Source organism: Acomys minous (assembly GCF_964271855.1).
Source record: "Acomys minous genome assembly, chromosome: 17".
Lineage (NCBI taxonomy): Eukaryota > Metazoa > Chordata > Mammalia > Rodentia > Muridae > Acomys > Acomys minous.
Window position 1 is genome coordinate 20,874,576 of NC_140500.1, and position 27,443 is coordinate 20,902,018.

General features: G+C 48.6%; 1 protein-coding gene across 1 annotated transcript in view; it reads right to left on the bottom strand.

Moving 5' to 3' along the window:
- Positions 1-2,742: 2,742 nt before the first annotated feature.
- Positions 2,743-27,443, bottom strand: part of VWF (von Willebrand factor) — a 137,727-nt gene continuing 113,026 nt past the window's right edge. The window contains exons 39-52 of the mRNA XM_084765429.1: positions 26,580-26,682; positions 26,058-26,132; positions 24,725-24,829; positions 22,342-22,547; positions 21,549-21,698; positions 16,068-16,178; positions 13,406-13,586; positions 12,625-12,665; positions 12,043-12,159; positions 6,581-6,679; positions 5,717-5,845; positions 5,250-5,289; positions 3,509-3,606; positions 2,743-3,049 (exon numbers count right to left, since the gene is read on the bottom strand). Coding sequence (XP_084621555.1) covers positions 2,861-3,049; positions 3,509-3,606; positions 5,250-5,289; positions 5,717-5,845; positions 6,581-6,679; positions 12,043-12,159; positions 12,625-12,665; positions 13,406-13,586; positions 16,068-16,178; positions 21,549-21,698; positions 22,342-22,547; positions 24,725-24,829; positions 26,058-26,132; positions 26,580-26,682 — 1,644 coding nt within the window. The 3' untranslated portion in view covers positions 2,743-2,860. The remainder of the gene's footprint in view (positions 3,050-3,508; positions 3,607-5,249; positions 5,290-5,716; positions 5,846-6,580; positions 6,680-12,042; positions 12,160-12,624; positions 12,666-13,405; positions 13,587-16,067; positions 16,179-21,548; positions 21,699-22,341; positions 22,548-24,724; positions 24,830-26,057; positions 26,133-26,579; positions 26,683-27,443) is intronic.

Consider the following 27,443-nt stretch of genomic DNA (forward strand, 5'->3'; position numbering starts at 1 on the left):
AGCCTGCTCCAGTGTCCCTGCTCAGAACAGCTTGCAGTTCAGCATCTCTCTCCCTCTTTTTTTCCCTTCATTCTCCTTCCTCCACGGTTCCCTCTTCCTGTTCCACAGACCCTTCTCCTTCTCCGTGTCATTTCTATTCCTAAGTGACTAAAAGGGCACCCGCCCACCCTATCCATCCCTTTTCTATCCTCCCTCAAGGTGTCCTTCCATGGCATTCCCCTAAAACCCTGTTAGAGACTTTTCTATTGGTTTGATTAAACACTCAAAAGCAGCTTTGGGAAGAAAGGGCTTATTGGGCATACATAAACTTCCAGGTCACAGTCCATCACTGAGGGAAGTCAGGACAGGAACTGAAGGCAGAAACTTGGACACAGGAATCATAAAGGAACACTGCTTACCGGCTCTCTCTAGCTCGCTCCAGCTCTGCGAAGGCACGCCTGCTAGGGATGGTGCTGCCCACAGTGGGCTGGGCCTTTTGATAGCGGTCACCAATCCACACAGAACCACAAGCCGGTCTAACCTGGGCACTCCCTCAATTGAGAGTCCCTCAGATGGCTCGAGGCTATGATAAGTTGAAAGGTGATGGTAACTAAGACAGAATTCTGTCTCATTTGGTCTAAGGGTGACCATAAAAAAGGGTCCCTAGTGTCAAGGGCAGATTCTGCCCTTAGGAAACCTATAGGTAGAGAAACACGGGCGTGCACATAGATATATGCATGTGCGTTATACCCTGCACTGGTGGGTGTTTGTCAACTTGACGCAAGCTAGGGTCATCTGGGAAGAGGGGCCCTTAATTGAAGGTTCCCATAAGATTGCCTTTGAGAAAGCCTGTGGAACAAGAGGGTAGACTCCAGGGAGGATATGGCGGTGTTTGTACCTGAGCCTCTATAAGAAAGCAGGCTAAGCAAGCCATGAGAAGCCAGCAGGTAAGCAGCACCTTCCATGTGCTTTGCATCAGCTCCTGCCTCCAGATTCCCAACTTGAGTCCCTGCCCTGACTTACCTTCATGATGGACTGTGAGCTGTAAGCGGAACTAAAAACCCTTTCCTCCACAAGTTGCTTGGGGAGGGGTTTAATCACAGCAATAGACAACAAAGTAGGAGAGCACACCTGTTCCTCTTCCTGTGTTTTTAATTGAAATGTGGCTATCTTGACTTGGCTATTTTGTGTGAAATAGCATGAGGAAGTCATCGTTCAACCACCAAAGGGCAGGTCACAGGAAAACTGACCAGCTGTCCTCGTCCACAGGTAGTGTTAAGTGATCAGTCAGAAGACTGACAGTCAATTCCTTGTCCCTGGATCTGGTTTCCTCCAGAGACTGACCTCAGAGACGACTCAAAGTTGGAGAGCGGAGAAATGTGGAGAAATGACAACCTTTGAATTATTAAGCAGTTATATAAAACATTCATCTATTCTTTCCTCTGTCTACCGCGCTCAGCTCTCCGCCAAACCTAGTTGTCATTGTGGCCCGTGCCCTGTGACAGAGCTTCTTGGGCAGTGTGTCCTCGGCAGCTGGTAGAAACCTAGAAATGTAGCACTCACTGATTCCCATGAAAAGAGATGGAAGATAAGCACAGGGGACTCCGGCTGAGTGGCCTGGAGGTTCCTGTCTAACTGTAAAGGCACTTGGGTTTTGAACCTGGGACTGCCATTCGGAGACTGTGGGACCTCGGCAAGCCATTTAGCTTCTCTGAGCTGTTTTCATTATCTGTACAGGCCTCAGAGAAGGCCAGCAGACTGGAGGTCCAAACCTTTTCAATGAGGTAAATCTCCTCTGTGTGAAAAGACTTGTAATGAGCATCGGGCCCCACCAAATGCCCAGCCACCACCAGGACATCCCCTTTGTTCTCCCTCACAGGGACACTCCTTCCCATCCTGCTAGCATGGGCATGCCCCTTTTCCAATACATTTCAAAGAAAGACTCCCTGTGCTTGAGGGTGACAGTACCACCTAGGGATCTGGGAGCTGGATGCTGTTTTGTGGTAACTGAGTCCTTCCACTAAAGCTGTCTGGAGCAGGAAGGAAGCTAGCATAAAGCTCCAAACAGTGAGCATTTCAGCCATAGGGGTGCAGGAAATCCAGGCAACCCTCTGCCACTGATGGTGTTAGAGTCACTTCTTCCCACCTGTGACCACAGGTTTCTTATTTCTATGCTCATCTCTTAGGCTACTTTGCAGCCACCTAGGACACTCAAGCTTTATCTTAAGCACGAATTACTGCTCCTCGCAATCCTATGAATGAGATGACCATGCTAATTTTACAGATAACGGAACTGAATCTGAAAGCCACGTCGGGGTTGAGAGAGACCATACACTTGGGTGAGGGCCATATGTAGAGCTCAGGTGTCTGACCCTCTGGCTCCTGTATCTTTGGGCATCCCCATCGTTGGGTACCTCCCTCCCACAGCGACCACTAGGTACATAGGAGATTTGTCATCCACCCTGACAGCGAGAGGCCAGGGCCAGGGCCCACTTCTCTGCCATGCACAGAAGCAGCCTGATTGAGAGATTTGATGACAGGGTGTTCTTAAGCGTATGTTATAGGTCTAGGCCACCAGGCTACGCCTCTGGAGAGGCATCTTCACCCTGTCCCTCCCCAAAGGATGGCCTCAGCCCCAAACACTGGCCTAGGAGTATTTGTAGCGGGACCATGTGGTTTGTCACCCAAAACCAGCCTCAGACCTCACATCTAGGCCACAGTTGTCATCTCAGACTTCAGACATAATCGACCGCCAGCCTTGACTAAGACGAGAGCTTAGCCTTTATTGTGGGCATAGAAGGGCACAAAGGACAGGATGCACAAGGGATGGAGTGGTCCTCTGTCTGGTCAGGCCACGGCATAGGCAGCAGTGGGAGTCCACTCACTCGCCACACTTCCGGGGAGAACACCTGCACTCCATGGCATTGATGACCTCGTGGTACACGACAGAGCCATTGATGCAGAGCAAGGGCACCTGCATGGGCTCCGTCCTCGAGGGCCAGCAGCAGGAGCACTGCTCCTGCACATCCTCAATGTCAATGGAGTACACCGCTTTGCTGGCACACTTGCCCTGTAATACAGCAGAGAAACGGGGCATCGCAATGGTGAAACAGGGGCAGCAGGACCCTGGGGACAACCTGCAACCATCCCATTGCCCTGTCTTTTCAAGCAAGAGAGGCCCTGCCTCACCCAAAGACGCCTGGGAGAGCTACGCGACTTTTAAAGGTAGAGCTCAGGAAACCATCAACTGCCTTTCTCCAGTTATTACACATGCCCAGGTCCCTCTGGCTGTGATTTCTACAGGCCCTGATTGCTCCTGAGTCCCCCGTGTTCCACACATGACTCCCCAGTCTCCTTACAGATTTGTTCTGGTCTTTCTTCTGGAGTCAAACCTTGCTACTCACTGAGAGAAACATCTACCTTGAGAACAACCCTAACAGTCCTCATGTCTCTCTTCCTTGTGACTTTTTAGATGATAAGGAGACTTAGCTTTCCCCACCCAGGTCTTCTTGAAGCTACACAGCCTTACCTGGCAGTAGTGAATGTCCACTTCCTCTTGGGACTTACAGTCTCCCACCTTGACATACTGCAGCTTGGCTGTGATGTCTTTGCAATCAGGCTCCTCACCTACGGAATGGGTGAGAGGTGGAACTGGAGAGCTGGCTAGCTGGGGCTCTGTGGAACACGCTCCACATCCAGCACCTTCACTAAGCTGAAAATGGTTCTCATTTCATCATCAGCAATGAACCAGAGCCAGTTGTGGGGAGAGGAATTGAGTTATTCAAGCTCAACTCAGCTGCTCCCGGCTCCCGGAGTTCAGAGATAACATTATTGCAGGGTTTAACTCACTTAACAGTACAATTTTAATTGCAGAAGGAGCCCAGGTTGACCGCAGTTGGGTCATATAGACAGATGGCCAAACTTGCTTTTATATAATTCTGAAAAGCATCGTGGCCAGAGCAACCTTATGCTGTAACTATACCCAGAAACTAATGGACAACGAAGGAGCCACAAAGTAGAATTAATATCCGTCCGTCCCTATATTTGGCTGAGAAGACAAACATCATGGCCACATACATATACACTCCCTCTGTGGAGGCTGAGGAAACTCCTAAGAACCTCTGTGCAACCGTCTTTTTGAAAGTTGATATTTCTTTGTCACCAACATGAATTTCCTTATATACAGTGGCCTTCGCACCAGAAGCTCTGCTTGACTCACTTTGAAGTCTAAGGCCTAATGCCAGCTCACTTCTCTGATCTGAGTCATGACAGTTTTCAGTGCTGGCATGGTTCCAAATCTAGGCCATCCCTATAGACACATTAGCCTGCCTCCCAACTTTAGACTAATTTTGTTTTAATGAGTAAGTCTTCCACCTGAATAAGAGAGTGAATCTGGAGCCAATATTTTCTTTATAGAAGGTCTTAACGCCTCCTGAACATTTTGGCCAGTGAAGGCTCCTTACTATTGGTTTTGTAGCTAACAGCCCCTTAACCAAATCCTAAGAACAGTATCTAGAGAGTGTGCATCTTCTCGGGTGGCTTTCTGAATTCACACTCTTAAGTCACTCTGAGGGGAATTTGGAAAGAAACGCTCTCCGAGTGCGTTTTCCTCCCCCTGCAGTTTGGTGCTGGCAACCACTGGGCTGTCACAGCAGTCCATCGAGGGAAGGAGAAATGGTTGAGGAAATCCGTCTTCCACCCTTCTCTCACTGCAACCAAACATGAGCCCATTGACCTAAAATGAAGCTAAACAAGCGAAACTAAAAAGAAGAAATATTCACCTAAGCACAATGTTTATGACTTGTGCTCATGAACCGAAAAATGCATTGGGGGGCAGGGGGTGGTTGGATATTTGCCTGGTACACATCTCCAAAACCACCCATCACTCTACCAGTTAGAGCCATCGGTATAGTTGTAACTACCAGGTCAAGAGGGAGCAAAGCTGATGAAAATAAGGCCATAAGGACTAGCCTTGTGATGCTCCCTCAGGACAGACGTATGAACAATCAGATATTCTAAGGTGCATAGGAAGCTAGAGATGGAGCTGGGGAAAGATAGGAAGCATCTGCTTCTGGGATGTTTGATAGGAGACTTGAGCAGGAAACAGGCTGATGCCAATCAGGAAGGGAAGGCAGTTGGCCAAAGAGATGAGCATAATGACCAGCTGATAATTAACAACTACTTTTCTAGAATAAAGTTTACTTTAAAAAACCAGTTCCTGGCCTTGGTCTAGTGGACAAGGAAGCACACACACTTAGTACTATACTCACACGTGTCACAGCAAGTGCCTGGAATTTTCATGATTTTGCCCTAAAAAAAAAAAAAGTATGAGATCAGGCACAATATAATTCAACATGGACAGATTCTCAGGTCACATGAATTCCTGGCTCTAAACTCAGAGATCAGAGCTGAAATCCCCAGATATATGTTTTCCCATCACAACCGCCAAGCAAACACTTCACCTGACCAGAGTGATCAGAAAAAAGGAAATGGGATCACGTCCTGCCTCCCTATTCAAAGTCCTTGGCTCCCAGGCCCCCACCCCCTGGTGACCAACCTTTTTCTAAGAACCTATGCCTCAGAGAGCTAAGCCTTTATCACCATTTCACTGACTCCTCAGTTAGGACAGAGCTCTGTCTTGGACATTGTGAGCTTACATAAGAGCGTGGAGCCCCATCCTTGGAGTCAAACAGTGAGACATTCAAGACAAAGGCAAGATCTGAACTGTAGTACTCACTCCTTCAGCCAGACACCTGTGCTCATCAAAGGGCGGGCAGCCTGTAATCCTCTTCTCCCAGATGTATTCCCCTCTCTCATTGACCTTACAGAAATGACTATCGCAGCCATCCTGGAGTGTCTCATCGTGCTGAAAATAAAGAGGAGAGTAGATGGGGGGAAAAGCATTGATGCTGTTTGGATTGCAGAGCTACTGTCAGTCATGACCTTGACCTCTGAGCTGTTTGGATTGCAAAGCTACTGTCAGTCATGGCCGTGACCTCTGAGTTGCTAACACAATGCAGAGAACCATGGAAGAAGGTGAGACAACAGGTAAACTTCCCCCTCCCACACTCAGTCCAGACTAAAGGCGGAGTCTTGGCTCCATCATTTATTTACTATGAAGAGAGTTGCAGAAACTTAGGACGTTCTTAGAGTATTCCAACCACCTAAGTACTTACAAGATGGAGACACCGTAAGAGTCAACCAGTTGATGGGATAGGAACCAAGACACCATCTCTCAGACCCACCGGATAGTGCCAGAAGTCACAGGTGGGCCTGCTTACCAGGGCACCTGTCTAGTCCCACAGAGCCTCAAGGCCAAGGAAAACATCCAAATCCTGAGGCCATACAGCAACTACATGCTTGTCAGAACGAGCAAAGCTATAAGGACGTCAAAGAGGAAACCCTGTGCCTTCCACAAGTCACCTACATTTTCTTTAGAAAGGGAAGGGAGAAAAGAAACCAACAGTGAACCCAAATTAGTCCTTCTGCTTAAAGAAAGGACACCCTCCCTCAAGTGAGAAGCCGGAGAGTGGTGTGAGATTGGCGGGGGGGGGGGGGGGGGGGGGGGACGGGGACACTCCTGAGTTGAGCTGGTTCCCACCTTCAGTGTCATGATCTGTCCTCCTCTCAGTCGAATAGTGCAGGCTGTAGGCAAACATCTCCCACAGCAGTCACCCGGGTTCTTCTCTTCCCTATAGCCCTGTATCCAGGAAAGGAAGCAGCCATAGTTAACTTCCTAGAGCGCCTCAGTTATAACTAGGTTCACCTGGCTGACTTCTCACCTCCGCTACCCCCACAGTTACCCCCAGAGTTGGCCGGCATCCTACTCCAGCAAGATTTTGCCACGTCTCCCTCCCTCTGCCTCCTTCTTGCCTCCGTATTTGTGCCGCTCACTCAAGTGGTAGCTCTCTGACTTGCTAAAGAAGGCCTCTCCCCAGAGCTCTGAACTCTGTGCTAGAAAACTAATTATCTACTCACTGTCTTAAGACTTCTGCCCAAAATGAAACTCATATTTTTTTAATTCCAAGTATCACCCTTTCCCAGTTGTCTTTTTCTTGGTCAAACAGTGTCATGACCTAGTTGCTCCAACTGGAAATCTGGACGGTATCTTGACTCCTCCATCCATTTTTCTCAGTGTTTAACAAAACAGAAGATAAAAATGATGCCATCCACTGCCTCATTGCTCCATAAACATAAAAGCTCTTACTCTCTTTCTCCTCTTTCCCCTAAAAAGAAAGGTGCTCTTGAGACAATAATATAGATGTGCTTAATAGGGGTTGAGAAGATAAGTCAGGCAGTAATGAGAAAGCAAGCACTGAAGAACTGAGCCCAACCCCTAGCATCCACATAAGCCGTCAGGGGTAGCAATGCATGCTTGTAATCTCAGTACTGGGAAGGTGACAGGTGGTCTGCAGGACGCACTGGCCAGGCAGCCTAGCCTAATTGGCGAGGTCACAGTGAGAAGCCATGTCTCAAAAGCAAAAGGGACAGCTGACCTCAGGCATTTGCATGCACACATACATATACACACATGGGAGGAAGGGCAGGGGGAAGGGAGGGAAGAAGGGACAGATGGGATTACATAGAAATAAACAAAATAAGACTATCTATTTGGTCCTGGAGCCTTTCTCTGGGAACCAGAGCACCTGTGGGGGGGAAAAAAATCTATAACACTCTAAGCATGGTGCCTAATGCCTGTGATGCTAGCATTCAGGAGGTTGAAACAGAAAAGCGTCTATAAGTTTTAGGCCAGCCTGAGCTACAATATAAGACTCTATCTTGTAATACAGGGTCAGGGAGTGACCTCTAATCAATCAGTTTTAGCACCCAGATGGAAGTCTCTGCTGGTGCCAGTAAGCTTGCCCAGAAGTGAATTTAAGCAATTTGCTCCTCGTTAATCAACCTATGAACTTGATGTGCCTTCTGGGGGTTGGACATGAGGACGGAGTTTAGCACAGAGGCATGGAGCCTGGGCCCAGGGCCAAAAGTACCACTTTGAAATGCTGCTGCTGGATTTTGAGGGCCATGAGGAAGTGTTTCCATTGTGAGGTTGAACCTGTTTTTACAATGCACAATTCCTGGAAGGTACACAAGCAAGGAAAGTGAGAGAGAGAGAGAGAGAGAGAGAGAGAGAGAGAGAGAGAGAGAGGAGAGGTAGGATGGGGAATGTGAGTGGTTGGTTCTGGGTCAAATGAAGAAATAAAACACGGCTTCAAATCAGGCCAACTTCATGGGCGATTGCATTTGGACACTTTTAGTGAGTGTTAGGAGAACATAGGAAATTGTGTCCTAAGAAGGAAACATAGACAGCTTCTCTCTACCTAAAAAGCAAGGAGAGGGGCGGTGGGAGCAAGAGGCAGGGAGAATATGGAAGGGCGATGGGTGACATCATCCACACTAAGGAAGAAGCAGAGCCTAGCCAGGAACAGAAAAACGCAAAGAGGACCCTGAGGGGCAAAGAAACAGAAAGGAAAGGGCGAGAGGGTGAAGAATCAAGGAAGCCATGTTACTCGGGGACGGTGGTGCTTGGAGACCGGTTGGTTTAATGCATCACAGCATCAGCACAGGAGTGTGTGGAAGAAACAGGTGCCTTCCCATCCCAACACCCCGACCCCACCATGTCTGCTGCCCTATGAAGCAGACTGAAGCTACTGTCAGGCCCAGGACAGTGAGGGGACAGGAAGAGGGCCTGCCCAGGCACAGCTGGATACCCAAGTGGCCATTGCCAGCAGATATGTATGTCATGACTTGCCAGTATGTGCCGCTCTCCAGGACGGTCCCATGAGACATTCAACTCATTGTGAAAAATCACCACACACACACACACACACACACACACACACACACACACACACACACACATACACAAACACACACACATAGAAGGCCCTTGTCTCTCGCTGCTACTGGATGGTCCAGTCACTGCAGGAGGGGGTCAACTCTTCCTCCATCAACAGGTCAAGTTCCCAAGCAGCCACTGATATCCCCGCTACAGCCAGTGAGTCCAAGTTTACATCCATTTTTAGTTCTGCTCCCTTTTGCTCCACCCTGTCCCAAAGCGCGGCCTCGCTCACCACAGGCCTGTGGTAAGCAACCCCTTTAGCTGGTTCACCCCTGCTCATTTCCTTCTGTCAGGTCTCGCCTACTTCTCTTCGCTGACATCTGCTTCTGTCTGCTGGCTTTCCCCCATCCTCCATCCTGGACATTCAACTCATTGTAGAGAGTGAGCTGAGTGGGCCACGGCAGGGCCGCCTCTCTTCCCCATACTTGCCTCAAGCTTCATTCATCCCCACCACTCGCCTGCACAAACCACACTACTGTGGTCTCCGTGGGAGGTGATGCTAACACTATGTATCTGTGGTGGCATCAAGCAGGTCTACCTACATGTCACTCACTGCAATTGCCCCACCCCCAAGGCCTTACTGAAGCCCTTCACGGCCAAAGAGTACCAAGGCCGTTAAAAATCTTGATGGCAAAAAAAAAAAAAAAAAAAAAAAAAAAAAAAAAAATCTGACCTACGATAGGCAAGTCTTAGCAAAGCTTGAAAAACACATAGAAGCCGGGCTAATCTAGAGATTATTAATGGTATACACTGCTCTAGAAAGACATCAGAATGTTGGAGAACAACAACAACAAAAGGAATAATATAGAACAACAAAATGAACATGTGTTTTAAAATATGGACAGCACCTTCTGAAGGCAGTGGAAGTAACTGCGTCACACTTTCTGAACACCAGAGGGCGCTGCTAGGGGGAGGCTAATAGACCTCCCTCATGGAGAGGCTACAGCTCCACCCCCATGGCCAGCTTAGCTTCCAGATGACGTGGGTGCGAATCTCCGAGTCTGAATCTATTTCCTCACTGCCTGGAAGGCAGGTCAGTGGGCAACAGAGGTGAAACAGGTGGCATGTAACTCAGGGCTGCATTATTCCCTTGCATGGTGAAGGCCTCCTCGGGTCACTTCCTAAACCCCAAATCCTAAAACTTCGGCTGCAATTTCGCAAAAGATAGAGCATCTGTATTTATTTGGTTTCTTCTTGGTCAAAGCATAGATATCCTCTCTGAATTGCATCGGGCTGTCAGAAAGAGCCGAGTCTCCTGTAAGGCCGGCCACTCCATGAAAACCACAGGTGTGGGTTACTAGTTCCTTATTCGGGTAAAAGCAGGAAGTGCCCACATGACTTCCCAGCGCCCACCCTGTTCCTTGGCCTGTCCCTATCCTTCCGGGTGTCACTTCCCCGGTGCTCTCACAGGGCCCTTACTGCCCACCACTCAGCCCGTGCCTGCAGCTCACAGGAAGCTCACCTCCCCATGTACTGTCTAAAGCAAGCGAAGAGTGGCTGCAGGGAAAAGCTAAGGGCTCTTCAGGCATTCAGGTCCCCTCAGCCTGTGCGAGGCTCTTAATATCCCCATTAGTTAGGGCTACGAATCATAATTAAACAATAACACCGCAGCCCTTTGATATATATGTGTCGATTAAAAGTATGTTCAAATTAAGAGTAAATGAAACTAAAATATACTTTCAAGTATGGTACATTGATTTTGTTTTTACCTACCAAACTAAAAAGCGTGTGTGTGTGTGTGTGTGTGTGTGTGTGTGTATGTGTGTGTGTGTGTATGTGTGTCCATGTGTCCGTGTGTGTGAGTGCAGGCATTCACAGTCCACAAACTACTTATGAAAGTCAGAGGACAACTGCAGGTTGTAAGTGTGTGTGTGTGTGTGTGTGTGTGTGTGTGTATGTGTTACATGTGTTGGTGTGTCTATGTCCGTGTGTGTGAGTGCTGGCATTGAAGTCCATAGGCTACTTATGGAAGTCAGAAGACAACATCTGGTTGTCCACAGTTTTTGAGACAGGGCCTCTTCGTGGCTCACTACCCTGGATGCCAGGGCCCACAAGCTCCCAGGAACGTTCCTGTCTCTGCCTCCTACCTCTCTGTAGGAGCAATGAGATTGCAGACACACTGCTGTACTTGGCTTTATGTGGGGTCCTGGAATTCGAGCTCAGAGCCCCCACTTCCCCCTCCCCCCCCCCCCCGTGCCTTAACTGAGCCATCCCCAGCCTCCTGACGAATGCGTGAAGTACCTAGCATGTCTAATGCTGAAGGCCATGTAGAGTCCTATATTGGGGGATGGTCTGATGTATTTTGATGCTAATCACTGCCTGCCATCTGTGCGACCCACCTTTTGCTTAATAAAAAAAAGCCATCCCACCTGAGCAGGGCAAAGGAGATAGGTGGGGCTAGGAGAGAGAGGAATTCTGGGAAGAAGAAAGGACAGCCACTAGGAGAAAGGAGAGAGAGCTGAAGGGAAGAGAGGAAGGCCGCCATGGGTTAGCTGGAGGAGAAGCACATGGCCCGTGGTGTGGATGGAGAATCCGGCCCAGATGAAGAACATGAGCAAGTATTTGGGATTATGGATGGGAGGTAGCTTGATAGAAGTTATTGGAAGCAGATGGCATGGGATTGAGACAGGGATCCCATGTCTGAGGCCCTAGTATGGAAAGTAGTTTAGAGGATTGATATCTGCCCTGCCCCAGGTTAACTAAGGCTATTTTAAAATATAACAAGTGTCTGCATTCTGATTGATTACTAGCCGGGCCTACAGGTAATACAGATAATTTAAAAACAATGGTCCTGCACATTGCAAGGGTCTCACGAGTACTTCTCAACTAATTTTTTTTTTAATATTTTCAGAGTACAGTGGTAATGTCTCTTAAAATATGGTTCTAAAGATACAGCGCTGTGAGTATAGCATTAGAAGCCTTGGAAATATTGGGCTTATTTTTTTTGTTTGTTTGTTTGTTTTGTTTTGTTTTTTGAGACAGGGTCTCTCCGTGTAGCCTTGGCTGTTGGGCTTATTTTTAAAGCACGAGGACAAAATGCTTAAAGTGTATAAAGCTAAACTGTAGTTAGTTCTGAGGGACACCATTTAAGTAGGTGTCCAGAGAGCAGCCGGATAGCACCCATAACTAAGGCGAGATTTAAGGAACTCAGTAAGGTCCTGCTGCTTTGGGTCCCACAGTGGCCAAGGCATCCCTCCTCAGTCCCTCAGACCCTCTCTTACCAGGGGGCAGGCCTCACAGGTGGTCTTCCTGCACTCTAGCTTGAATCTGGAGAAGGCTCCTGTCTGCACGATGCAGCGGCAGGTTGTGCATATGTCAACCATCAGAGTCTTTTCGGGCTGAAGACAGAGGCAGAGTCAAGTTTCCCAACAAGCCAGCTACTCCTCCAGCCTTATCCCCTCTCGCCTGCCTGCTTGCCCGAGGCTCCCAGCAGCCATCGCTGAGATGTAGCCCCGGCTTCCGGTGTCCGTTCCCTCCTGCCTCCTACCTTCAATGTGGAGGTAGCCCAGACAGGGGAAGAGGTGTTCAATGGAAATGCGCTTGGTGACTGTGAAGTGATTCTACATGTACAAAAGGTGTGCCCACACGCTTGGCGTACAGGCCAGGAGGTGAGTGCAGGGCAGCCAGCCCATGCGCTGAAGACTGGGAAGCTTGTTCCCAGGGTGGGCAGAAGACTGGAGATCCCGGAGGGTGGTGGGAAGAGGTCTGCAACTTCCTTTCTAGCTTCCTTCCCTTTCCCTCTTAGACTGCTCTGGGGATCCCTCCCACAGCCCTCCCACCCCATCCCACTAGCTCCGACTCACCTCGATAATGGTGCCGTTGAATAGGCAGGCCTCCACAGGCTCTGGGGAGAGAGGCAACAGGTGAGTATTGCCACCCTCCCCCAGACTCTCTCCAGTCTTCTCCAACTCCTGGCCTCATCCTCCTGTCTCCTGACAGCCCCCCACAGCTTACCACAGGGTGTTTGTGAGTCTTCCTGCTTGGGCCCCAGGGGCCTCTCTTCCTGTTCCAACTAATATGTCAGAACTGCTTGATTCCTCACTACCCATCTTCACAGAAGAAGAGCCTCTGGGAGCACTAGTTAGCTGAGCTCTTGTTTGGGGCATGGATGGGTGAGTTGTCCTTTGGGCTTGGGGCAAAAGTGTGTGTGTGTGTGTGTGTGTGTGTGTGTGTGTGTGTGTGCGCGCGCGCGTGTGCGTGTGTGTGTGTGTGTGTGTGTGTGTGTGTGTGTGTGTGTATACAGCTTATGGTTTGTTGTTACTGTTTGTCTGTCTCTCTGCCAGCAGGGTTCAGGGGGACAATGGTTCCCCCCAAGCTGAGTCCACCACTCAGTCAGTGTCATGAAGATTACAGAGACAAGGGTTAAAAAGCCATCACTGGGCTCAGAGCTTAAGCGCAAGGGCCTGCAGAAAGCTAACATCGCTTTTTCTTGTCTGCTATATCACAGCCTCAGTAGGAACAGAGTTTGATTGTGCCCATTTCTTTGGATCGCTAAACAGGCAAAGACCTGGAAAGTCTGAGGAGGAAAAGAGTCCTGAAGACAAGCCCAGGCCCAGCAAGGCACCGGCGGTCCACCTGACTCACCACAGTGACAACTAGGGCAGCACTCTGAGGTCTCACATCTCAGCTGGAAGCCTGTGGGACACGTAGGGACAGCCAGCTGTGGGCAGGAGATGTTCCTCTGCTGCACAAAGACTGTTTCGTCCACTCGGACACACTCGTTGATGAGGCAGGGATTCTCAAGGACAGGCCATCGAGAGCCAACCTGCAGAGTACCAGAGGCCATCAGAGATGCCAGGCAAGACTGGGGCCCAACATCTTGTGGCCATATGCTTTTCTTGGGGGAAGTCTTTGGACTCTAAAAGTAAGCCCTCGTTCAAAGAAAAATTAAAGCCATGGGGTGATGTCCACAGAGGGGATTGCAGGGGGTCATCACAATAAGTTTGGATCTAAGTTCCCCTGAGCGGACCCTAGCCCAGAGTTACATGTCCCCTGCATCACTATCGTTAACTACAGTAGAACCATGGGGAAACCAAGGGACACTCTCTGCCATCCTCAGCATCCTCAGGCTGACCTGAGAGATCACAGGCACTTCCAACAGCAGTGTGGGCTCTCACCAGAGTGACAGAGAGGCAACTCCCCCTTTTCAACCTGTTGCTTCTTCCCCCTTGTACAGGGAAAGATCGCAGAAGGCTGGGAGTGCTGATTCCCAAACCCTGGGGCTCTGTAAACTGCTCCAGAAGTCCCTGTGCCTGCAGAAGAATAGCCCGGCCTGAAAGGGCGGAGTGCTGGCCCCTATGGTGCTCAGTCTTCCTGCTCTGTGACAGCAAAGAGAACTGAGAGAGCCAAAATTGCAGTTCAAACAGAAGTACCCAGGAGACACACATTTGTAATCCTAGCACTCCAGAGACTGAGGCAGGGGGATCATGAAATCAAGGCCAACCTAGGATGCACAGCCAGACTGTGTCAAATGAAAGAAAAGAAAGGAAAGGAAAGGAAAGGAAAGGAAAGGAAAGGAAAGGAAAGGAGGGAGGGGAGGAGGGGGAGGGGAAAGGAAAGCCACCTAAAGGCTCCACCTGGATAACATATTATTACAGTGAGTCCTACGAAGGTGGCAGCACCCAGATGCCTAAGCAGCTACATTCTGCTGTCTCAGGCTCTGACCTGTTTCACCCAGTTCTTGCTCGCCATTCTTTTTCTGGGCTGTCCCCAAGCTCATTCTGTGATGCAGAATGTGCCAGACCCTTGCAGCAGCTGTTCTCTTTGCTGCCCACCATCGCAGACCACTTGCTAAGCTTTGGCCATGGGGTTTATTCAGGGGACCTTTCCCCCACTCCCACCTCTAAATGGTCCCCGATGTGATCCCAGTGCCAGAGCCCCAAGGGACACCCAAGTCACATAGGTCAGGTCAAGACTTGAGTGGGAAGGGAGCAGCTGCTCTGACCTCATAGCTTGCGAACACTGCTGTGGGGTAGGGCTGTGTGAGTCATGGTGGGGATGGAGTAAGGCCAGGAAGACTAAGCACCGTAGGCACCAGCACTTGGTCCCTAAGATGGAGCGGCCTCTGCTCTGAGCCGGCCCTCCTCAAACACATCTAGTTCTTCTGCCTCCCATCCATCCTTGACTAAGGCAGGTTTTGTCACACACACACACACACACACACACACACACACATGCACACACACATACACAGGCACACACACACACACATACACACGCACGCATGCATACACACGCACGCATGCACACACACACACATACACATGCACACACACACACACACACACACACACACACACACACACACCCCATCCCTGAGCCCAGGGCCAACTCAGAGGTACTGATTGGCCCCTCGTGTTCCAATAAAAAGCATCCCATCGATACCAGGGACAGAAACTCTAATGGGGACCACACACAAAAAAAGAAGGCAGGAAAATAGGAGGGAGGCATATTTCAAAAGGATTCCAGTCGTGGAGGGGAGAGGCAAGATGAGAACAAGACTTGAAAATGCCTAAAATTCATTATATAAATGTATGGAACTGTCAAAGCACAGCAAAACAAAAAACAAAAAACCCAATATATGGGAAATGGCTTGATATGCCATCAAAGGTGAACACCTATGGATCACAGAAGATAGCTAACCAAGCTGCTCTGAATTACAGGGAAGAATTCTGCAGGGAGAGGAGGCAGGAAAGAAGAAGAGAAAGGGGCCCGGCCGTGTGGCAGCATGCTAAATCTAGACCTGCAGACACAGCTGAGGAGCTTTACGAACAGACTGCTTGGTTCTTTGGATTGTAAGTCATTCCACCTCTCTCGGACCACTGGCACGTGTCTGTTGAAGTTAATGCAAAAATTCAAGGCGTGGCACAATGCAGTTTGGAACTGTGCTTGTAACCCACGCAGCCTGACAGACCACCAGCTACTCAGGCTGATGAGGCCGGCTGCCTTGAACAACCTCTGAGGGACTGCGTGACCTCAGAGCCACCGGGGAAGAGGAGATTGTGGGAACTCACAGATCTCTCTGGGAAGTCACTAGGCTTCTCCTGCAAATCCGCAAAATGGGAAGTCTATGACAGCCTTAACTAGTTCCTGAGGGGTAAAGGAAGCCCAGCTGGGACTCAATCAGCTGGTTAAGCTCCCTGGGGGGGAGGAAATCCAGGGCAGCACCAGAGCGGTGTGGTGCACGGTGGACTGCGCCCTCCTTGCCCCCTCTCTGCCCCCTCCCCTCCCTGGAACCCAGACCTACACTCTGCCAGGAAGAAGGAGAGTCTCCCCACATCGAGCCGGCTGCCACCTTGCAAGCAGAGGGCAGACACCTTCCACAGCACTCGCCTTCGTGGATAACGTAAGAGAAACCCTGGAGAAAAAAAACACACACACACACACACACCAGAGAACAGATGGGCACCTGAGAAACAGGGGTTCTTACCTGGGCTTTGTGTTTCCTGAGCCCTGGGATTCACCAGGACAGCTGTGGTGGATACTGTCATCTCTGTCATCCACTAGGCCTCAGGACCACAGCAAGACGTGTCCAAGAAACATTAGTCATGAGGCACTAAACTAGGTCTGTGCCAGCTGAAGAGATCAACCTGCCCTCCCAGGAGATTCCAAAATCTAATCCACGTGATGATTAAAGACAGTCCAGGGTTCTGTTGGAAGCGCTGAGTGGGTCTGACCTCTGCTATGGCCAAACCCAGGGCCTCTTTGTTGACCACGTGTAATGCTTTGGCTCAGTGTCCCCCTCAGTACCATATGCTGTTCCCCAGCCTGTGGCACTACTGTGAGGGAGTAGACAATTTTGGAGGTACAGCCCACTGCAAGCAGACTGGGTCCTTAAGGCTGTGCCCTGGAAGGAGAACTGTGGAGCCCAGCCTGCCTCTGCACCGCCCCCCCCCCGAATCCCTCCCCTTTCCTAGCCACCATGAGATGGGTGTCTTTGCTCCACAGTACACTCCCCACTGTGATATTCTGTGTCACTACAGCCTGGAAAGCGAAAGGACAACTAGCCACAGACTGAAACCAGGGGCCAAAATTAACCTTTCCTCTACGTTGATTATAAGCACGTTGTCATAGCAACAGGAAGCCCTCTAGCACACTAATTGACAGAGGTAAGAGTCCTTGACATTTACCTAGTAGTATAAATAATGTAGTATCTATTATCTCCCCCGCCCCAAAAAAATGGAGGTGTGCAAATGACAGAGGCTGGCCTTCCCAGGAGAACCTGGCAGGGGAAGCCAGCATCCTGGGAGTTTGTCAGTCCATCTTGCCTCTAGAAGATCCTTAATATGGCCAAAGTATTGAGAACCTAGACTCTGGGTCTGGAGGGATGGCTTAGCAGTTAAGAGAACCAAGTTTGATACTCAGAACCCACATGATGGCTCAAAACCATGTGTAACTTCAGTTACAGGGGACCCAATGCCCTCTTCTGGCCTTTGTGGCCACCAGGCACACATGTGGTGCCTACACATAAATCCTGCACATAAAATAAAAATAAATAAAAATAGTTCTTTAAAAACTTAAGACTAAACCCCTCCTCTGAAAAAAAAAAAAAAAACAAGGATGGAGCTGCTGAGTCTGTTAAGGCCAAAGAACCTAAGACAAGGGGCTATGTCCTTAAGAGAGAAGGAATAGCTGGCTGATCTGGATGGCGTGGATGCCAAGCATGTATGATTCCCCAGGCACACTCAGAAGCTGGGCCAGATCTGGAGAGGCACCAACACTGCCTTCCCTGGGGCAGTGCAACCACCTCAGAGACCTAGCTCAAGTTCACAGCATCTCCATGGGACTTATCGCCATCCCTACCCACGTCACAGCAGTGCGCAGGGAGCTGTCCCCAGCCTTTTATCAACTGAGACTCAAGTCGCTTACTGTGTGCAAAGATGAGGTGCAGGGTGCCATGGAGGAGCTGACAAATTAGGGTAATAAACTCTATGCACCCTCCACTGTGGAGCAGGACATGCCAAACACCACGAAAGACATAGAGACCCCAGGGAAACCTAAGGAGAGTTAACCAATGCCTTGAGGCAGCTGCTATACCTCTCTGAAGCCTCTCTGACCGTGCAGCCATCTTGATGGATGTACTCCTTTCATCTTTTGATGACCTCACAGTGTCTGTATTACAAATGATTCTTAGCTACCTCCATCCCAGAGACCCACTGGCTTCTCATGCCAGATGCCCCAGCCATGCTCTAGAATTTCTCTTGCTGAAATCTCCCTCCCAACAATCTCAAAAAAAAAAAAAAGCAAAATGAAAACAAAACAAAATTCATCATCACCTTTCCCCCCAAACACTCTAGCTTATCTGTATACTGATGTGTCTCGTCAGACCCTTTAGATTGCTCTCTTTTCCATCCTGTTTTCCCTGACTTTCAGATTCAGAGAAATGAGTTTAAGATCCATCCAACCTGTGGGCATCCACTACTGAAAAGAAAATCCCTAGTCCTCTTAGCGGGACAATCCTCAAGCCATGACTACCATGGCAGACAGGCAGACAGAAGACATGGGGGTCGAGTCCCATGTGCCCTGCCGAGGCAATATGAGGGCCACATGCTGAAGACCACGCCCTTCTTCCCAGAATCACACTGGCCCATTCACCACTGGGGTATAAGCTACAGAAATATAGTTGTGACCAAAGTGGCCCCATAGCAGGACAGGAAGCAGGGGACAAAAATAGGGAAGGGAGCCAGGTTCAAACCTCAAAGACACGCCCCCTTTTCTTCCAGGTAGGCCCTACTACCTAAAATCTCTACCAGCACCCAGACAGCCCTACCACCCAGGAACCACACATTCAACACACAAGTTTATGTGGACATTTCTTCTTCAATTCATATTTAGGGTTTGTTTCAGTTGCACTGGTCTAACAGAACGGGCCACGGGGCTCTAAGTCAGCCCACACCAGTTTTTGCTGGTTTTGGTGAGTTAGAGAGCTGTGGCCAATTTCTCTTCCGATGCTGGCCCTTTATTTATTTCCTGCTGACAAGAATGTTACAAAGAACAGCCTTCTTCCTTCTTCACTTTCCTTCCTCCTGAGAAGCATCGTGAGAATGAATAAACATTATCCTCTACTGACATTTCAGTCAACAATGGGCCGCATGTATGACGGTGGCTCATAAACTTTACGTTGGAAACTTTTAACTTAACCCCAGGACTCATGAGGCTGAGACAGGAGGATGACAAGTTCATAAGTTTGAGGCTAGCCTGGGCTACATGATAAAACATGTCTTAGAAAACAAAGGAAAAAAATTCTTTTTTTTTTTTTTTGCACTGGCATCCAAACACAAGAGCATAGTGCATTACTCTTACACGTATAATGCTGCTGTGTCACATAAGAGGGCAGCATGCACAGCTGCGCACAGTGTGTAGAACACAATCAAAGCCTATATAACTCATGGGTGTGTGCATGACACAATCACCATTATCTTAGAATGTTCTCCTGCTGCGTGTAAAATAAGTTTTTGCTTTATGTTGAAAGCAAATCATCTTGTCACACAGGCAACAGCCTGTGCCTCAGGTGTTTGTCTTTAGATCACATCAAGAGGCCTGGCGAGTGATTGACATAAACACCATCTAGGTTTGTACAAACACATCCTGTCATGCTCTTCACAGCTATGGGGCCACCCAACAACACAGTTCTCAGAATGGGTCCTTGTCATTATGCACTGTCACGTTACTGTGCCGCCTTCCCATATACCACACCCTTAACGTCTAGAAGGTTCCTCTGTATCTCTCCTACAGGTTATTTTATTATCATTACCATAAATGGATTCTATCTTCTGAAGTCCAAATTACCCCAGTGAAACAAAATATAACAGAGAATTGCAACTGCTCAATGTGCAGAGAATAAGAGACTGCAGGGTGCCCAGCCCTAAATGAGACATCGTATCACACATTTCTCTTCTAAGGCTCGGGGGTCTTTGTGGAAGAAGAGGCAGAAAGGGAGTAAGGGCCAGAGCTGGTTACTCACACATACCAGGGCAATTGCACATCTGAACTCACGGCAATTGTGGCAGCATACACAAGACCTGCTCAAACTCCAGGCAGACAAAAATCCCATCGTACGATGGGGATGGTGGACACAAAGTCCTACCAGCAGCTGAGAAGCTAGCTAGTGGCATTTGGTGGACAGCCAGTTTTCTTTAATGACGTGACTGACCCCAGGTAGGAGGAGTTGGGGGAGGTATAAATATATTTAGGATACACTATAAAACCCTGAAAATATTAACACAAATATCTGGTAAGTTTACAAAAAAATGAACTCCAACACCACTCTCCCTATTTGGTAGCAAATGGCTGCTATCTCTGATGATGATTAATGGAATGAAGTGGAGAGCAAAGAATTTTCAAAGCTGGGTGGTCCCAAAGAGGTCTTTGTGGCTTCCACAGCATACTCTCCCAGAGGCATCAGCAGTTCCATTCACCTCACTGAGGCGTACCTGTCCCAGAACTTGTCCCAAGGCCCACACTTCTGCCATCATCCCTATACCCTAAGCAGCTTCGAGCGCATAGCCCTTCCGACTGTTGATACTGACATCATCGCGTGCAGGTTGCACACACTGTATGCTGGGCAACTCTGCTTTAACACAACTGCCAGTTCACTCAAATGTGATGATGACACAGGATAAGGCCTGTGGTCCTCATCGGACCCCCAGTTCTCCCTAAAAATAGACACACTCTTCTTCTATAGTCAGAGAAGGCCTCAGAGTGCTAGAATGGGATGGCCTAGGAGAAGGCCAGCACATACTAAATTTGGGGTGCACAGGTCATTTTTTTTAAGGCCTCAAATTATAAACATGGTCTGAAAATCGCCAGTCTGTGAGGAAGCACTGCCATGAACAGCAACAGGGCCAATCACAGAAGATTCAGAGCGGGCCTGGGTCTGTTTTAGGATTAGCTGCAGTGGTGTCTGAGGGTGGGCGAGAGAAGGGAACTGGAGACCATGCTTTTCTGTGTCCCTGTTCAAACCGCTATAGACTTAAACCCACCCAACAGCCGTGTGTGGCCATTAGCCAAGGATGGACCACAGAAGGGTGGCACAGCAACCTTCTTTTCACACTTCTTTCCTTTTACCCAGCCTGCTATGGTTTGTATCTCAAGTATTGCTCCAGGCATTCATGTGTTGGTCCACATGCACCAGTGTTCAAAAGTGGGGTCTTTGGGAGGTGATTGGATCATGAGGGCTCCAACTGTATCGATAGATGGGATGTGTAGCTTAACTAGATGTTAAGAGGCATGAAAACTTTAGGAAACGTAATCTAGCTAGAAGTTCCTTGAAAGGTCTATGCTATATTCTAACTCTCTCTCTCTCTCTCTCTCTCTCTCTCTCTCTCTCTCTCTCTCTCTCTCTCTCTCTCTCTCCCTCTCTCTCTCCCTCCCTCCCTCCCTCCCCCCTTCCCTCCATCCCTTCCTTCCTTCTTCTCTTCCCCCCTCTCTCTCCCTCTCCATCCCTTCCCCTCTCTATTTCCTCCCCCCTCCCTTTCTCTCTCAAGATAGTATTTCTCTATGTAGCCTTGGCTGTCCTGGACTCGCTTTGTAGACCAGGCTGGCTTCCCCAAGTACCTCTCTCTTTCAATATAAGTAGGTAGGTAGGTAGTAGATAGATAGATAGATAGATAGATAGATAGATAGATAGATAATCTTCCTCCTTCCCTCTCTCCCACACCCCAACATCCCTTCTGCTCTTCCCCACCCAATGGCCCCATGTAGCACCCAGACCTTGTGCCTCACTTACTGGCTGACAGTTGTCTTCACAAGGCTTCTGTGAGCACTGGGCCACACGCAGGCCCATGACAGTGTCCTCCATGTCGGTGCAGGTACATGTGTTACAGCCCTCCTCCCAGAACTGGCCCACAGGGTAGACAGTGCCTCGGTGGACACAAACCTGGTGACACAAGGTTTCTGAGAATGAACTCATCGGAATCGTTTAATCAAGTGATTAATGACATCCATTTGTATGGAATATGCTTAGGAAGTGACAAATCATATCTCCACACACCGAGTCAGTCGGTGGTGGCTCTCTCCTATTTGTATCTTATTGTTTTGGGTCCATAGACTAATGCAGTGCATGCTAACAAGACCAGAAGTAGGGACTGCATTCTACACTGTTCCCTTAGCACCTAGCATAACACTGGTCTATTAAAGCATAGTAGTTGTTTGAGGGGTCAGAGCAGGGGGTTGTGGGGTGAATGCATGGATGCATGGCTGGATTGACATCAATGGAAAGATGAGTAAACTATTAAATACTCTCTAAATAATCCTTGCAATCATAGTCTCTCTTTGGCTAACTTTGTCAAAGCCATACACCCACTGTAACCTCAGTATCCAGCCATGATGGATACATAGGAGATTTGCCATCAGTACCTCCTGTGTTAATTTCCACACGGGTGAGATAAAATGCTGACTGCCTACCCACCTACCTACCCACTTCACCCTTGGTTCAGGGAGAAGGGCAGCTGAGAAGTTCAAGTCTTCTATGAGGAGTAAAGAATGGGCCATCACTGCATCCAGATTTGGGCAGTGCCTACCTTGTCAGGGAGACAGGTGGTTGTGGTGCAGCCACAGTCGTTGGTTGTGGCTGAGGCCAGGTAGCCAAGTGGGCAGCTCACCGTGGAGTTGACACAGCTGCAAACACACTCATACTCATCGCAGCACTGGGTCTTCCGAAGGGTGGGCGTCCGGTGAGGGGGGCAGGAGGGTGGTGACACTCTTTTGCATTCTTCTTTCCTGCAGGCTAGGGTGAACACAGGTGACACCCTCAGCCCTGCCACACCAAGCACTGTACTTGGCTGTGGAAGGGTTCTAGGGAACCTCAGACCCAGAATAATAAGTCAGATGTGCACATGCGCCCAGTTCAGCAGTTATAGAACACTCAGAATACAAAAAAAAAAAAAAAAAAAAAAAACAAACAAACAAAAAAAACCAGTCATCCTTCTAAAGACGGCATTAATGAAAAGAAATGCAGGGTTGGGAATTCTTATGGAGAACAGGAGGGCCACTCAATTCCTGCACCATCACCCCAAGGAGCATGTAGAAGAGGCAGGATCCTCCCAGCTACTTACTCTGAGAGGTGCCAGATACAGAACCCCTAAAACCCAGAGAGACCTAGGCACCCTGGTTGGCATAGCAGGTTACACAATCCCATCCCCACCTCAGTGCCTCATCACTCTCTAGGCTTCATCTCCAACGATGTAAAAATGAAAGGTGGCCAGCGATGCTATCACAAGCAGTGTTATTTTTATATTTATATTTAATATTTATATTTATATTTAATATATTTATATTTATATTTTTAATATATACTATATTTATTATATTATATATTAAAATATAATATATTTATATTTAATAACAAGCAGTGTTATTAAAGCCCGTTCCTGCATCCTGCACCTAATCCCAACTGCCTTATAACGTGCCACCCCTACCCCCAAAATCTGCATCAAGGAACTCAAGTGAGGTTCCAAAGTAGGCAGCCAAGAACACCCCAGCTTTGAAATGGACCCTTAGTAACTAAATATAGAATTCTGTGTCTTGCCGTGTCTGATTTTAGTTAGCCCCTGTGCTAAAAATATATTTTATGGCTTCTTTGTCAAACATCAAGTGTCCATAGGTGTGCGGATTTATTTCTGGGTCTTCAATTCTATTCCATTGATCAACCAACCTATTTCTATGCCAATATCATGCTGTTCTTATTACTGTTCCCCATAGTACAGCTTGAGATCCAGGATGGAGATTCCTCCAGAAGATCTCTTATTGTACAAGATTTTTTTTTTTTTAGCTATTCTGGTTTTTTTTTTTCATATGATGCTGAGAATTAATCTTCCTAGGTCTGTAAAGAATTGTGTAAATATTCTGATAGGGACTGCATTGAATCTGTAGATTGTTTTTGGTAATATGGCCATTTTTCCTATGCTGATCCTCCTGCTTGGCTCTAACCAAAGGATAGCTCATTCTCCACAGTTGTGGGGGGAGGGGGACTGCCTCTGACATGAACTCTGGTGCTCCCAATTTGATCACTTCCCCCTTGGTGGGGAGGCCCAGTGGCACACAGAGGACAGGAAAACAGGCCATCCGGATGAGACCTGGTATGGTAGAGGAAGGAGATCCCCTTCTGTCAGAGGTCTAGGCGAGGGGAATAGGGCAAAAGAGAGAGGGGGAGGGGTGGAACTCCGAAGATACAAGCAAGGCGATAACATTCAGGACGTAATCTGAATAAATTATAATAAATTAAAATTAAGAAAATATATATTTTATGATTAAACATATAAACCTACAGAGGAAAACACCCTATTAAGCTTTAAAATAAAGTTCAGTGATAAAGGTAAGCGAAGCAATATATCCTCCCCTCAGTGGCAGAGGGGACAATGGGAGCAAGTAGCTATAGGGGTTGACGTCTAACTGCCTGAGCCCCAACAGCTGCTTTGTGTTTGTCTGGGTGTTTGAGATTTATTTAAGTGGATAGATATTTTGTCTACGTGTATATCTGTGCAACACCAGGCATGCCTGGTGCCTGCAGAGGCCAGAAGAGGGTGTCAGATCGCTGGCACTGGAGTTATAGGCAGTTGTGAGACACCAATGTAGATGCTGGGAACTGAACCCGAATCCCCTGGAAGAGCAGTCAGTGTTCTTTACCACTGAGCTACTTCGTCATCGCCCTTATCTGTATCTTAATGTACCCTCAAAATGACATAGATGCAGCTGTGTACACCCTAGTACACCTGCAGCTGATACAGCCAGGGCTGTCAGAGGTCTTAATTAAGTATAACCTTAACCCTCTTTTCCCAACGTTCCCTAAACATAAGTTCATCTAACCAAAAGAAGAAATGAAATAGCCTTGATCTCCCGAACAGAAGATGATTTCCCAAGGCCAGGAGAGAGTGGCCCCACGTCCCTCACCCACGGCAGCCTTACCACAGGTGAAGGTGGGTCTGCATTCTCCAGGGTTGGTCAGGGTTGGCTGGAGTCCTCCTTCACATGGAGGCACCGGAGGCAAGTTGCAATTGACCAGGTCACACACTGGCGTTCAAGAAAGAGAGGTGCATGCAGACCTTGGTGAGGTTACCCTCTTGTTGCTCGCCAGTGAGCAACCCTGACAATCTGCATGCCCTCCCCTGTGGAATTCTACTGTTTTAAGGGATGGTGACAGGCAATAGAGGGAGATGGAGGTGGAGATCAGAAAAGAGAGGTGGCAACACAATAGATGGATGATGAGTGGATAGATAAGTTAGATAGGGATGGATGGATGATGGATGGATGGATGGATGGATGATGGATGGATGGATGGATAGGTGGATGATGGATGGATGGATGGATAGGTGGATGATGGATGGATGGATGGATAGGTGGATGATGGATGGATGGATGGATGGATGGATAGGTGGATGGATGGACAGGTGGATGGATGTAGGTAGGGGGTAGGTAGATGGAAGACAGAGGATAAATGGCTAGGTGAGTAGATGCTAAGATACACAGAAGGAAGATTAATAGATGGATAGATAGATAAATAGATAGATAGATAAACAGACAGACAGACAGACAACAGATGTCATATTACCTTTACACTAACTAATATTTGCAAAGACTTGCAGCCTTCCACTAAGTCTGAATCCTCTAGACCTCAGTTTTCCCTTCTTTACATTAGAAACTTATCAGGTTAGCTGAAGGATTTAATGAACTAACAAAAGGGTAGAAATTTAAATTTGTCTATAAGCTGGAAGACTGGACCTAAATGTGCGCCCCCCCCCCCCCGTTTAGTGCCAACATTCGGAGATCTGCTTGATAAATCTGTTCTCAAGCCAGACTGAACTCCCCATAAGATTTGTGTTGATCTCTGATGAAGTTTATCAGCATTAATCACCTTCCCAGAATTCTAGCTTCCTTTCTAGCTCCTTAGCCTTCCCCTTGGCCCATCCACTCTCCCTTGAAGATCTGCCTTTGAAGAATGAATTAATAAACACATCTGACAGGACGAGGATGACAGCCCCATTAGCTTCCTGTCGTGCAGCCATTCAACCTTCTCTGAATTCCCTGAGTCATGCCGTCATCTCCTCACCCCCCCACACCCCCCACACCCCCCCTCTCTCTCTCTCACACACACACACACACACAGACACACACACACACACACACACACACACACACACACACACACGTACCTATGCCTAAGAAAGCATAACTATGGTCTGACCACTTGGGGCTGGACTCGGGGCTGGACCCTGGAAGAATTTGCTGGGTGGACACGTACCACACTCATACTCCGGGCAGCACAGGTTTGCACCCTGCTTGAGGCGAGCCACTTCGCACGGGCCACACGTGGGAGCTGAAGGAGAAGAACAGCCACAAAACTCAGAAAGAGAAAAGTCAACTATGGTCCAGACTAGAGAAGGTTTTTCAAAGTTCGCATTCAGTGAGAGTCAGCACAGACCCTGACAGGACTCCCACAGGATTTGGACTGTGGGACCAGGATAGAACACTGGGTAGAATAGCTCTTCACATTGGGTCTTGCTAGCATCCTCAGGGTTAGCCCCCAGGAGACTCTGAGTCTGATGCAAACATTGGGGTGGACAGACAGGGGTACCTCAGAGAGTATCTACTCTAGGTGCCAAAAGGGACTCCTGATCTCAGCAAGCAGGAATGGGGTCTTATGAAGAAAAGCACCTCCATAGGGTCAATATATGGATTGGTCCATCGTGTGTGTGACAGGATGGCTGGAGGCCCACAGGGTCCTTCTTCCTCCAGGGGCATCAGGTAGGGAAGACTCGCTTACCTCTGGCTGTGGGACATGGCTGTGCAGTGCAGTTAACCTTCCTCCCACTCAGGCACATACAGATCTGGCAGGGCTGATGATCTGGGACCCAGGTCTCTAGGAACTGAGAGGAAACAAGTCTGAGCAGTGGCACATGGGACACTCTGGTCTGAGGACCAGGTGATGCAAGTCAGCATTGCGGCTGGTCCTCAGAGGGCCTGGATGTAGAGGGTGAGGCGGATGAATGAAATGCCTGTGGCAGCCTTGCCAGTCCACTTGAATTTGCCCTGCTTGTAACACGAGCCTCCCTCAGAAAGAAGTGTGTTAAATAGACAGAGCTGCTGACTGTAAACAGGATGGAGGAGAGGACTGGAGGCAGAAACTCACAAAAGGGCAGAACAGGGGGTGGAAGTGTGTACACGTGTAAGCCCAGCACTAGGGAGACAGGCGCAGCAGGATCTGGAGTTTGAGGCCAGCCTGGGCTAAATGTATCCAAAGAAGAAGAGGAAGAAGAAGAGGAAGACAAGAAGAAGAAGAAGAAGAAGAAGAAGAAGAAGAAGAAGAAGAAGAAGAAGAAGAAGAAGAAGAAGAAGAAGGGGAGGAGGAGGAGGAAGAGGAGGAGGAAGAGGAGGAGGAGGGGGGGTAAAGGAAGAAAAAAGAAAAAAAGAGAAAAGTGGGGAGGACAGAGAGGAAAAGAAATGAAAATGAAAATCAAGGGGAAAAAAAGAAACTCCGAGTCTGGTGGCACGCCTTTAATCCCAGCACTCAGGAGGCAGAAGCAGGCATGATCGCTGTGAGTTTGAGGCCAGCCTGGTCTACAAAGGGAGTCCAGGACACCCAAGGCTACACAGAGAAACCCTGTCTCAAAAAACCAAAGCGGGGGTG